Consider the following 13725-nt stretch of genomic DNA (forward strand, 5'->3'; position numbering starts at 1 on the left):
AGAGAGAGAAGGAAGAGTTACACAGAGCACTTAATTTGCTTCATAGTCACACATGGTCAACAAGTCACACATGGCCACTTGCTGAACAAACATGCATGTTATAGCCATTCCACTGTATAATTTCTGAAGTTACTCATGGTTAAGTGTCTCTATGAAGGTTAAACTCACAACTTGGGAATCAAACCAACAATACTCTGGTCACAGCTGCATTTGCTGAGCCGCATTCCGGTTGATGAGCTGGTTTTGCTTGGGGTGGGACTGATGTGTGCGCTTGCCTGCCCCCCCGCAGCCTGTCGGATCAGGAGCTGTACTCGGGCCGGCAGTATGGCGGGCTGGACTCTGGCTTCAACAGCGTGGACAGCGGCAGCAAGCGGTGGTCAGGGAACGAGGTGAGGGTCAGCCAGACGGCTGCGCTGCCGCTCCCTGCCTGAGAGACAGACGCTGCGTCAGGCTCAGCGGTATCGGCCCGAGCGGCGCTAAGCCCCGGGCCTCTGACACAGCAGAAACCGGCCTGACGCAGGCACTCCGCACGCCAGGCGGCAGAGGGAACGCAGTCACTGCTCACAGCCGTGTCCTTGCGTGGGAGAAGCCCAGGAACGGCGTTACAGCCTTCAGCGCCGCGGGTTTAAAACCACGCCCTGGCTTTGACGCACACCAAGTGTTTTCTGTGATGGAACATTTTGATCACTCGCTCTGTGCATGTTTGCCCGTGTCTTTGCTTGAGCTCTTCTGTGTGAATGTCTGTGTGTTTTTGGTAGTCTGTGTTTGTGTGATTCTTTGTGCAAATGTGTTGCTATGTGTTTGTGTGTGTGGCCAGTCTGCAGTTGGCATGTGTTGGCCTATCCTTTAAACATATACATAATAAAAAACTTGTAACCGTTTCCAAATTTTTCATAAAAATTTTAAGTCCCCATATTCAGACATATATTTGCATTTTTACTGAAATGCAATTTGAGAGCACTTTGAGAACATTCCTCTGTGCCTGCTGTTGTTTCTTAGACCTGTGGCCATTCATGTTATTTATGGTTTGAGTTGTTAAACAGAAATACATACTCTGAAGAGAGGAAGAAGCTCTGGAAGTATTGCTTCATTAAACATTAAAGGCAGTGTTTCCATGAGGGGTTCTGAGGTTGATTCTTGAACCAGAGTAGAAAAATATTGTGACAAGATCAACGGAAAAGGGTGTAGTTCGCTTAAATCTGAGAGTGGTGGCTACCTAGTCACAAATTCTGAGAAAAGTTATTTGACGCAAGTGAATGTTGGCTGAGGGCAAGCGTTTGAAGGACCGCACTCGGCTCGCTTCAGCTTTCCTGGATGATTGATTTTCGTCGAAGTCAGTCCAAAAGTCGATGTTGAACTCCTCTGTTCGTGTTGTTTAAATAAAGTATGAGGTTTTTAGTGGTGATTGTTTTGTCCACACCCCTAGTCTGCGGATGACTTCTCGGAGCTGTCCCTGCGGATGGCTGAGCTCTCCCGCGAGCAGAGGAACCTTCAGGAGGAAGGGGAGAAGGACCCGCAGCCTGGCAGAGGTGAGGGGAGAGAGACATCCCATAATCAACCAGTGGGGCGGGGTTAACGCTCTGACAATCTTCTCTTCTGGGGCTTTATGGGAGGGCGGGTTGGTTTCAGTGTCATCCAGCACGCAGGCACCGGTAATGGTTGCCATTTGTACAGTAGATATGTGTATTGAGTCTCTTTCCTTGGCTGAAAGTCATACACATGCACACATGCTTCACTCAACACAGTAACACTGTGGTATTTTACAGTCTGCATTCTCTCTCTGTCTCTCTCTCTCTCGCTCTCTTGCTCTCTCCACTTCTTTTCCCCTACCGCTGTCCCTCTCTTCCTGCCTTGCACTCTCTGTCCTTCTCTCAGTTGTAAACGGAGAAGTGGAACAGGTGGATTTCATCGACAGCAGTGTTACAGAGGAAGAAGAGGAAAGCAGACGACAACCCCCCAGACTTCCATCCACATCGCCCCCACAGGTCAGGAAGACACACTGCACCCTCTCGTTGTGTGGGTTGTGTGTTGGTGATCAGCAGTTACTGATCTGGGATCTGTTCCTTTCAGGACAAAAAAGAGTGCACTGCCCTGTCCCACAGCCCAGACTCATCACCGAACAGCAGGTGAGTCTCTCACACACTCATACACATACACAGACACCACATAACTCCTCTCCTTACACTGCAACTTGAGCTGTGTGTGTGTGTAACTGCGCATGCCTGTGTGTTTGTGACCTGTTGATCTCCATGCAGTTTCTGTGGCAGTTTCACTTTATGAATCAGTGAGTGTCTGGTAGGCCCCTGAACACTATTTACACAGCCTGTGTAGGACAGGCCTGATAGTAAAATTACACTCCCTCTCTTTCTGTTCTCTTCTCAAGGTCCCTCTCTCTGTCTCTCTCTGTCTCTGTGTTTGAGGACCTGGGAAAAGTCAACATGCTGGGATGTCTCATTTTCCCTCCTTTCCCTCCCCTCACCCTGGCTGTGTGCTTAACCTCGCACAGAGCAGGCCAGCTAATTGCCTGTCTTGTTACCAGACAACAGACACTCCCAGAAACATTCTGTGTATAGTTGGTGTTGTTGGGTACAGGTATATGCTGTTGGCGACGGTGTGTTTTCCCAACTTTGTTATGTGGTTTATTTGCTTGGCAAATGTCCGTATCCAGAATGACTCGCTCGTCTGTCAGGTTTACAGTTTGCGGTTGTGTAACCCAGTGTACGAAGCTTGGTTTTTGTTGGCACTGTGTCGGAGGTAAAGAGCCGTGCGTAAGGGCAGAGCACCAGTGCTTCACACGGCATTCACTGCCCCACATCAGGCACCTCATACAGTATCACTGCTTTCACTTTGCAGTGCCACACAGTTACATTCCTTTCAACAATAATGATAATCTGATGTTCAGATGTGAATGTTAGTTGGCCTCTAGTCTGAGGGCGTCCAGTTCAACAGAAATGCACACGTATACTTTACAAGCTTCCACAAGTTTAGAGCCGGTATTAGCCATTGTCAAAGTGAATTTAACTTTCTATATCTCCTCTGTTCCTCTTTCTCGATCCTCTGTCTGTCTGTCTCTGTCTCCTTCCTCCATCGCTTTCACTCACCCCTGCCAGATCCAGCGTGGGCGGAGAGGGTGGGGACACAGTGACCTCCCCTCCCCCGTCCAGCCCAACCCTGGAGGAGCGGCGCCGGCCCGGCAACCTGCAGATCTGGCAGGAGAGGGAGAGAGCGCAGCGGGAGAGAGAGAGAGGACGAGACACAGCGTGAGTCCCAGAGGGAGAGAGAGAGGGGGGAGTGAGAGAGAGAGAGAGAGAGAGAGGACGAGATGCAGCGTGAGTCACAGAGAGAGAGAGGGAGAGAGAGAGGACGAGACGCAGCATGTGTCCCAGAGAGAGAGAGTGAGAGAGAGAGAGGGGGGAGTGAGAGAGAGAGAGAGGGAGAGAGAGAGAGAGAGAGAGAGAGAGGACGAGATGCAGCGTGAGTCACAGAGAGGGAGGGAGAGAGAGAGGATGAGATGGAGCATGAGTCACAGAAAGAGAGAGAGAGAGAGAGAAAAGGAGAGGGGACAAGATACAGCGTGAGTCACAGAGAGAGAGGGAGAAGATGAGGTGGAGAAACAGACAGAGAGGGAGAAGGAGAGGGAGACAGACTGACTTGACGGGAAGAGAGCACACCAGCAAAGAGGAAGAGCACGAGAGAGAGAGAGAGACAGACAGACAGACAGGGACAGGGTGCAGGAGAGAGAGACTGACAGACCTAGAGAGAGTCAGGGCCCATTGTCATTTATCTGTTATTGACAGCTGTTAGTTACTGGCAGTGTTGCCATCTTAGAGAATTTGTGGCTATGCAGCCTTTTGGGACAGTGGAGAATGATTTGTACTCCATCTTTTCTTTCCCTCGTCAATTTGCCTTAAAAATTAGGAATTTGTTTTAAGTGCTAGTCCTCTCAGGTAACGTTTTAAAGAAATGCACTTAAAAATAACAACAAAATTGTCAGGCAGCTATGTCCCTGACCATAACAGACCAAGAAAATTTTATTGGATTTGACCATGCGGCATGACTAACTCAAAAGTGAAAGCTTTTACACCGGTTATTGTATTTTCTTTTTTCAATTATGTATCTTTGGCTTTGATTATTGTTTTACACAGGCATTTTCCCTACAGCATGTTTCATTTTGTGTTCTTTTGCTTGGTCTTTTTTCTGCCATCCACCTCTCCCACAATTCCTCTGGACTCTGTTTTATATTAGTAATCTGGAATAATCCACAGACAACAAGCAAGAATCTTTTACGTAGGAGCCTGCTAACCAAGTGATATAACTCCCACACGCACACACACACACACACACACACAATCACCGGAAGCTAAAATGGCTCTCAGTTCTGCCTCAGATGGTGGTCCCCCTGTGGAGTGGTCCTGAGAAATGGATCATGAGGTATTCAGCTGAGGAGGCCCTGTGCTTCCCCTGACCTAACCCTTTCACCCTGTAGTGCGGTGCCTGGCCTCACTGTGCTGAAGCCTCTCCTGTCTCTTTACTGACTGTTGTGGAGCTGCACACACTCTGGCCCTGTTTGATTTTCATGCTGCGTGCTGATCATGAGGGATCATGGGAAAATTATCCGCCATGATGATTTCACTTCTTCAAATGGTGACGGGTGTGAGATGAGTCATTTTTCTGTGGGAGCTGAGCGTTTGTAACTCTTGGCCTGTACAGCTCAACTCCCCAGGGGCCCTCGCAGCAACCACACACCCCAGGTTTTAATCCTCTCTTATTCTTCCATTAAATCAGCCATTTTGTAAATGTGTTTTCTCTCTTTCTTTTTTTAATCCCCCCCCCCCTCCACAGTTTACCGAAGTCAGCAGTGAAAACAGGAAGTCATGCGGCGACGGCATCACAGACAGGAAGTACCACAGGGTAAGTTTTAAAATGCACGCGAGGGAGAGAGAGAGAGAGATGCTCTTGTGGTTGTGTGATCGTTTGCATATCTGAGTGGAGTAGAGCGTATGAGCACCATGCAATTCCGCTGGTGTGCTGAAGTTGTGTTCTCTGTCTCCCCCTAGTGCTGGATCCTCAGACAGCAGCCCCTCTCTGAACGGCTTGCGGCAGAGATGCCCGGTCAGTCTCTCTGCTTCCTGCAATCTCTCCCTCTCCGTCATTCCCTGACTTTTCTCCCTCAAATACAGAATTCAGTGTGTGCTGTCATGTTTGTGTAGTTTAGCGTAACCTAAGGTATATCTCAGCTCAGACAAAAGGAGCGTTTCTGTGTCTGCAAGGCTGCCCTGAGACTGAGGCATTGTACGGTCTGAGCCCTGACACGGCACTTATTCTGTCTCTAGTGTAAAAGTCAGAGATGCTGCATCACATTGCTCCCTCCGGCCTCCTCCGTTTTTTGGTGGAGGAAGCAGCCGTTTAAAGAGTGCCCTTTGTTTAAAAGCTGTCTGTGGACACACTAGCCTTTAATCACTAAACTTTCCCTGACTGTTATGTTGATCTGCATTGTTTCAGAGTGCAGACCAGATGTCCACATCCACCCACCCGCCTGCCCCCCAGCGCTCCAACAGCAGAACAGGTACGCTCTCCCCCTTCCAAACACACTACAGCTACTCTCCCCCTTCCAAACATACTGCAGCTACTCTCCCCCTTCCAAACATGCTACAGCTACTCTCCCCCTTCCAAACATACTACGGCTTCTCTCTCCCCCTTCCAAACACACTACAGCTACTCTCCCCCTTCCAAACATACTGCAGCTACTCTCCCCTTTCCAAACATACTACAGCTACTCTCCCCCTTCCAAACACACAACACGTTCTCTCCCCCTTCCAAACATATTTCAGGCATGTATGTGTATGTGCATCACATGGAGGGCTCCCAGTGTATTGGCATTATTGTTATGGATGGGAAATGGAAAATCGGACTATGTTGCTCTCTCTCTTTAGCCAGTGTGATTGAAATATCTGTACTAGCTTTTTGTCAGGGTATTGAAGGCTTGTTTCACAGCAGTGACTACCTTCAGGCTAAATTTTCAAAACAAAGTCAGACAAATGAATTTGGAGAAGTGGATTATTGTAATGAGCAGATACCACCAACAGGCTGACTCCACCCTGTACGCTGATCTGCTTCCAGTAAAACCTGGACTGGCTCTAACTGCTGTGCCGTGGGATTGCTGGTTCCTTCCCTGCATAGACTCACATCACAAGGTCATAATGTTCTGCTGTCTGGCAGCGAAACAGGCCAGTAACGCTGGGATACAGCCTGCTCACTCACTCCCCTGGGGACAGGCAAACATAGGAAAATACTTTCCAGTCTAGCAACCAATCAAATTCAAAACCGGATGCCGACTGCTCACACATCGAGGGTGGGAAGAAATCCTAAAAAGGAATATTTTTTTTGTTTATGGGCAGACGCGCCCCCGTCCCCGAAGCCGTCCTCCCCCCCGGGGGTTGCACAGAAACCCAGCAGCTTCCTGTTCCGCGCCTCCTCACGCTGCAACGTCAAGACCTCAGGTACCCCGGGGAGGGAGGGGCGGTTACCATCTTCGGCCTTTCTGTCTCGCTATGAGTTGTAGTCATTAGTTACATGTGATTAATTGTAATTGTGTATTTTCTGCAATTAGGGGGCCCAGGATGACTTGCATGCATTTTCTGTGGTGTTGGTTCTTCATGCATTTTACTGCCCTCTGCTGTCTGTCTCTGCCTGTGCTCTGACGGTCGTCTCTCCCTCAGACTCTGTGCTCTGATGGTCGTCTCTCCTTCAGACTCTGTGCTCTGCCTGTGCTCTGACGGTCGTCTCTCCCTCAGACTCTGTGCTCTGACGGTCGTCTCTCCCTCAGACTCTGTGCTCTGCCTGTGCTCTGACGGTCGTCTCTCCCTCAGACTCTGTGCTCTGATGGTCCTCTCTCCCTCAGACTCTGTACTCTGCCTGTGCTCTGACGGTCGTCTCTCCCTCAGGCTCTGTGCTCTGACGGTCGTCTCTCCCTCAGACTCTGTACTCTGCCTGTGCTCTGACGGTCGTCTCTCCCTCAGACTCTGTGCTCTGCCTGTGCTCTGACGTTCGTCTCTCCCTCAGACTCTGTACTCTGCCTGTGCTCTGACGGTCGTCTCTCCCTCAGGCTCTGTGCACTGTCTGGTGGAAACAGGCCGCAGCGAGTCCCGGCCCTCCCTGCGCTCTCCACGAGAGGAGAGACAGGACATCTTACAGCTGCGCAAGGTACCGTGCCCCTGCCTTTTTCTCTCCCTTCCCTCTTCTGCCACCCTATTTCTCCTTCTCTCTTTCCCTCTTTCCCTCTCTCTTTCTCATGTGAATTGTGAATTATGAAGGAAGAATTGAAAGAGTTAAAATTAAAAGCAAAGACGCATCCTCCCCTTTCTGGCTCTGTCTGTATAAATTTTCTTATCAAAGATGTTTCTCCCCTATTCTGCTTCTCTCTGTCTCACTGCCAGACTCTGGAGACACGCCTGAAGGTGACTTTGCCAGAAGACCTGGGTGATGCACTGTCCAATGGCACGATCCTCTGTCAGTTGGCCAATCACGTGCGGCCACGCTCCGTGTCAATCATCCACATCCCCTCCCCGGCAGTGGTGAGCCAATGACCTCATTTCACCCTTTTTGATCTGACATGAAAACTGTCATTTTGAAATTATTTGCTCTGGAGGGATAGATGTAATACACAAATGAGCTTCACTGAGACTAGTCAGGTGTATAAGCTAAGTGAGACATGTGCCAGTCCTCCAGCTACCGTTGGCTCCTATTGTGTACTGTGGGACTTGTAGTGTGTAACATGGCTGTGTGTAGTGTATCGTTCCTCAGTCCTGTGTAGATTTGGAAAACTGGGCAGTGAGGCAAGCTTGGTACTCCGCTGGTGATTACAGAGTCCAGAGAGTTAAAAATGGGATATGGCACGCAAATCATCCTTCCCAAGATCAAGTGTCACACTTGACCTATTTGGAAATGACATTTATGATATTTTAGTTTTGTTTGCTTTCATGTCTCAGAAGGCCTCTGGTGGTATTCATAACCTTGTGTTCAGTAGCCATGTAGCAAAGCAGAGCGGGTCCTGGTCCCTCCACAGAGAGCCAGGGCCTGCAGAACCCCACACAGCGTTTTAGCCAGGAGAGGAGCTGATGGAGACACAAACTCCAAGGCCAGTGTCAAAGAGCTCCGATGTCTCTAATCATTTTGGCACCTTTTGTAAAAGACTAATTCTGGACTGACACTTGCTCAGTTGGCCATCCTGTAGACCATAGATGCGTAGGCTATATCATGATTGCTTCTCCACCTTCTCTGATGGACCATGACCTGCCCCCCCCCCCCCCCCCTTCACAAACTCTAGCCGTGTGGTGTTTGTTTTGACAGTCCTGGATGAAAACCTTCATACAGTTGCGTTCATACTGTGGCCATCACTGAAGCTGTGAAAGCAGTTGTACATGTTGTGAGCGGGCAGGTGGGCGTGTGCTTCTGTTTCCAGCCTTCCGTCAGCCTCATTGTGCTCTGTGTGTTTGACCCCTTCAGCCAAAGCTGAGTGCCGCCAAGTGCCGCCTCAACGTGGAGAACTTCCTCGCTGCCTGCCGCAAGCTGGGGGTGCCGGAGGTAACCATCCTCTTTCTCTCTCCCTCTTCCTCACTCTCTCTCTCTATCTCACCTGTCTGCCAGAAAGGGTTTCAGTACGAATTTCATGTGCATTTCCAATGATATGTCTTTGTTATCTCCATATGTTTGACATGTGCACCAAAAAGGCCTGCACAAATTAGTGTCCATCTTGAGTTTCACTCTTGTATCACATACATACTGTATCTATCTTTATGACATGTTGTGGAAGCCCTGTGCATTGACACAGAGTTACTCCACCCTGTACTAGCTGTGCGGCAGTCTTCTGCTGCCACCCCCTTTGATATTGCACTGGGGTTAGACCTCCACCTGACCAGTCTAAAGTAGCGCACAGCACTTCTGGGTGGTGCAGGGTGACCAAATGGGATATAGTGTTACACATTCTGTGTGTTACAGTGAATAGCTTTCTGCCAAGGTTTTCTCTAGGCCTACTGCAAGGAGACGCAAAATAATAAAGAACACACACTTCTTTTAGAAGTTCTTTTATTTAGTTTTTCTTTTCTGTTTTTCTTTGGATAACGGATACCTAAATGAAAATAAATGAAGTAAAAGAAAAGTTTACTTTAGAGTGTGAAGCTCAAAAAAAAAAAATGTTTTCAAACAGCGGGTGTCCAGAATCATAGCTTGACTTGGAGGATTTCGACGTTCCTTTTTAAAAATAATTTATTGTGTTCACTGATTGGCTTATCCAGGGCCACAGCGTGTATATTTTTATGTTTTATGAGTTTATACAGATGATTGTTTACTGAAGCAGACGAGGTTAAGCACTGAGAGCAGCAGTGCTCCTGTTTGGAGCAGAGCCCTCTGGCTCCTTCGCAGCCAGGCCACAGCTGCCTCTCCAGCTACGCAGTGAATGTGTATTAAATATGCCCATCACACGGAAAATAACGTCTGCATTAACCCAGAAAGATCTGCTCTCGCAAAGAATGAGACACTCTTCCTCAAATGATTGAGTGAAGATGCAAAGAACGATTGAGACACCGAAGATCATTCAGTTATTTAAAACAAATCAAAAGAAAGCCCAGTCTGGTTTGTGCCCGGTGTGTCATTTTAATGCACTTGGACTTATGTGTCCTTACTTGATTGATTTTTTTTTTTTTTTTCCTCAGTGCCTTGAATGTGCAGAATAAAACCTTCTATCGCAGCCAAGTCTAGCAGGTCATAAAATTCAGCGTCCGGCCGGTGTGAAATGCCAGCTTTCAGGGCGTGTCCTCAACAGACTGTGTGCAGTTGTTGCATATTACAGCCTTATTGACACCAGTCCATATACCAGCTGACAAGCACTGACAACCCCAGGTGCACACACTGTATTCCTTGACTCGCAGTGGTGAACGGGGGACATGGTTCAGCCTTTCAGAACACTGCTGGAGTACAGCTCAAGCTCAGAAAGTGAAAGCTCTCTTACAGTTGTCATCCTTCACACCGTAGTGTCTGTCTAATTCAGCAGACATGAAATTGTACATCCTTATGTTCCCTCAGAAGCTCCGAGTGCTGTCAGGCGACAGGCTTGTGGTGTCCCTAAGTCTCACCGCATCCAGTAGGAAGGCTGTTGCTTTCAGTTCACATCAGCTGCCAGCCAGAACTTTGTTGGCATTTTATACCCTTTATAGTATTTTAGAAGAAAAGGTTGACACGTACAAAAGAGGGGAAGCAGTGGCCGCCCGGCCCCATTATCGCCGATCACAGTGAGGAAATGGCCAGATGCAGCAAGAACAAAGCCAGTAACGGATGGCAAGAGCTGTGGCCTGTAGAACGGCACAGCTGAACCGAAAGCTACAATAAGCATGATATAAGAATATAAACGGGTAGAGTCGGCCAGACAGGTAACAGGTAAATACTCAAGTCACAGCTGTTAGTGGGAAGCCATATGAGTGGGAAGTTCTAATAAATAGCTCATTTGATGGCGATCCTTTGTTTCTGAGTGGCACTGAGGTCATTCGGAGTTAGAATGTGCATGCCATCAAACACTGTGGCCGGTGCAGTGTTCCGGGAGGTGCCAGCGTTAGCCCCACCTGTGCTACCTGCAGAAAAAAAGGCATTGAAGCCTGACAGAGATGTGTGTCGAAATCCTCCAAGCCTGATGGTGTTCACACGCCGAATCCGCTCTGTGCTCTCACAGGTGCCTGCAGCATAGGTCCCTGTAGCAGGCCATCTGTACTGTATGGAAAGTTGTGTAAATTTTGTCAGTAAGTAGATCGTTGTGAGAGGGTTAATTGGTTTTCTCCTCTCTTAGTCTAACAAATGCTAAAAGTGTGTTAAAATGTTCTGATTAATGCCTGCTTTTCGCATAATGAGCTGCATTTATTCAGCTGAATGGTTTCCTGTTACCCATACTTCCCTGGATTAATCTGGCTCAGAGCAGAGTGGGGAACTGCAGATGCATTCAAGTTCAGTTAGCCCGTAAATGGCGTCACACGTAAAAAATGTTTCATTATCTCAGGATTGTTTCCAAACCTGTGATTCTGAACTGTGAGGGGTTACGGTCTTTGGCCAAATTAGCAGTCTACCCTTGTAGTCAAATGTGGCCCATGAATATGAACTGAAAGAAGCAAAGCTAGTTTGAATTCAGCTATTAAAGCTTTGCCACTGTTTTGTTGAGCTGATAACAGAGATGAGTTGCTGCGCAGAGTTTTTATGTAATTCTGTCCCTGAGCCTCTGTGGCCTGTGTTCGAATCCGGCCACGTCTGGTCGTCCAGGGTCTCACTGCTCTCAGACACCCTGCGGTTCCTTGCATGCCTGTGAGCTGTTCGGATGATCTCAGTGCTGTGGAGTAGCACATATCTTCCAGTTAGCGCTAACGTAGAGTTGCCGCTTCCGAAACCAACACTGAATTAAAGTGGAGAAAATGTTTTTTTTTTAAATCATGCATAGATACATAGATACATACTGTATAAGAAAAAAAGAAAGTTTTCGGTTGCTTTTGGGATTAGTATCGGTACATAAAATGTACTTTTCTCAACACAGCTCAGTCCCTTAAGAGATGGGAAACAGATGTTATTTTTCTCTCTGTAAATAAGCCCATTGTTTTTTTGGAATTGGGCAAATTTCAGCTGAGGAAATGCCCGTGTGAGAATTGCCTTAGCGTGTGTGCTAATGTGCTTTAAGCTCACTGTGTGTCCTTTGTTTTTTTGTCTCTGCTTCCCCCCCCCGTCCCTGTTTGTCCCTCTTTCCCCTTTATTTACACCCTTTCCCCCCTCCCCTCCTTTGACTTTTTACTCTCCACTGCCCCCCCCCCCCCCACCATGCTACTGTTTTTCCTTCGCCATGATCTCTCCTTCTCCCTCTTTCTTTCCTCCCCCTTGCCCTTCCTTGCTGTTTGTTTTTCCTTCACCCTGTCCTCTGGCGTCTCTTCTCTCCTCCCCCCGTCCCCCCCTCCCTCCCTGTCTCTCTCAGACGGAGGTGTGTGTGCCCTCTGATGTGCTGAGCTGTAACCTGCCTGCTGTGCTGCGCACCGTGGGGGCGCTGTTGAGCCGGGGGCCCGAGGGGGGGCAGGACGGCCTTCTCCACTGCTCACAGCTCTCTCCCGGCTTCCTGCTCTTCTACTGCCTGGCCATGGCCCTGCTCTACATGCTGTACTGCCACCTCACCGTCTAACACATGCACACACACACGGATACATACACACACTTACCCATACACATACATACACACGCACGCACACACACACACTCACACACACTTACCCATACACACACACACACACACACATACATACACACGCACGCACACACACACACTCACACACACTTACCCATACACACACACACACACACATACATACACACACGCACACACACAGATACATACACACACTTACCCATACACACACACAGATACACATATGCACACTGATACACAAACACACGCACACAATGGTGGAAAACATACTCATGTTGACCATGCACACACTTTGAACACTATACAGTCACTGGCCTGTACAGACACATGTGCGCAGGCGGGTTGCAGGTGTCCAGTGTAAACTCCCCGAGAGTTCGGAGAAGCACCCAGCTGCACATAACCGCTGGGATTGTGAGAACCAGAAACCACTGACTAATGCAACAAAATCCCACTCAACAGAGCGTACTGTGGACTGAAGATAATGCGCACACACACACACTCACACACACACAGTGTAGGATAGCAACACTCAGCATGTAGTTAACCATGAAGAGTCATCCTATTACACACTATGGTAGAGTAACCTTAACTTAGGACATGAAAGCCATAAGCTACAAAAGGGTGAAGTGTGTGTGTTGGGATGCTGTGTGTAAATATACTTACAGACTGTAGTGGGTGCACAGCACCTGGCTGTGTCACTGGATCAGTGTGCAGTAGGTGTGTTCAGACCCCATCGGGCTGCAGCTGGTCTTGGGGGCACTGCAGTACAGCACATCTGAAATTCACAGGATGAAAGGAGTCATTCTGCCACTGGTCAGACTAACCGCGCACACGACACTAGAGTTCAGTGCAGAATGACACACTACACGCTGTTAAATCTTCAGTTACGTTCAGTGATGTTAAGTAGAATCTGATGCACTGTAAAGTCAAGTTCTTATTAACTGTAAAAAAATAGTACTGATTAAAAACTGAAATTGATGCTCCAAGAACCACCATCATCCCACCCCAGGGTCGTGGGATTGGGCAGTGGGGAAGTCCCTGGTTTGCAGAGGGAAACTCTGTAGCCCTGTATGTAGGGGTGCCACGTGATTTAACTTGCAACCAAATCCACATGGTTTCTGGGTTCAAGGGACAATTTGATTCAAAGGCAGAGCTTCAAAAATGATTGGGGTTTTTTATTTTTTATCAACCCCCTGCAGAAATGGTAATGTGTACCTATGTGTGTAAGGCTCCATTTGTTTAACCTGGTGTGCTGGAAGGGTTGAACTCAATTACAAGTATGTGATTATGAGTGAAAAAAATATATAATGATGTAGCTGGTGTGCCACTGCAGTCCCAGTTTACAATGTTCAACTGTTACGACCAACACCCTCACCATTTCACCTCCCTCATGTTGACTGTGACCAGCAGGGGGTGCTGTTTCCGCAGTTGTCTTAATACTTCCTGTTGAAATCAGAAGGTACAGAAATATTTCAAAGCATTTTATTAACTTGATCAGCTGTTTC

The 13725-nt window shown here is 48.2% G+C and overlaps 1 protein-coding gene across 3 annotated transcripts in view; it reads left to right on the top strand.

The window, feature by feature from the left end:
* Positions 1-13725, top strand: part of lrch4 (leucine-rich repeats and calponin homology (CH) domain containing 4) — a 36450-nt gene that overhangs the window by 18493 nt on the left and 4232 nt on the right. Inside the window, exons 7-19 of one of the 3 annotated variants that reach the window (XM_036549030.1) lie at positions 290-389; positions 1427-1529; positions 1870-1985; positions 2071-2126; positions 3111-3260; positions 4843-4911; positions 5058-5112; positions 5503-5566; positions 6399-6500; positions 7106-7203; positions 7437-7574; positions 8506-8583; positions 11996-12256. In XM_036549030.1, coding sequence (XP_036404923.1) covers positions 290-389; positions 1427-1529; positions 1870-1985; positions 2071-2126; positions 3111-3260; positions 4843-4911; positions 5058-5112; positions 5503-5566; positions 6399-6500; positions 7106-7203; positions 7437-7574; positions 8506-8583; positions 11996-12196 — 1330 coding nt within the window. In that variant the 3' untranslated portion in view covers positions 12197-12256. Of the gene's footprint in view, positions 1-289; positions 390-1426; positions 1530-1869; positions 1986-2070; positions 2127-3110; positions 3261-4842; positions 4912-5057; positions 5113-5502; positions 5567-6398; positions 6501-7105; positions 7204-7436; positions 7575-8505; positions 8584-11995; positions 12257-13725 lie in introns of those variants that run through there. The other 2 variants (XM_036549032.1, XM_036549033.1) reach the window with 2 other exon arrangements.

The sequence above is a fragment of the Megalops cyprinoides genome, chromosome 16, assembly GCF_013368585.1.
Source record: "Megalops cyprinoides isolate fMegCyp1 chromosome 16, fMegCyp1.pri, whole genome shotgun sequence".
NCBI lineage: Eukaryota > Metazoa > Chordata > Actinopteri > Elopiformes > Megalopidae > Megalops > Megalops cyprinoides.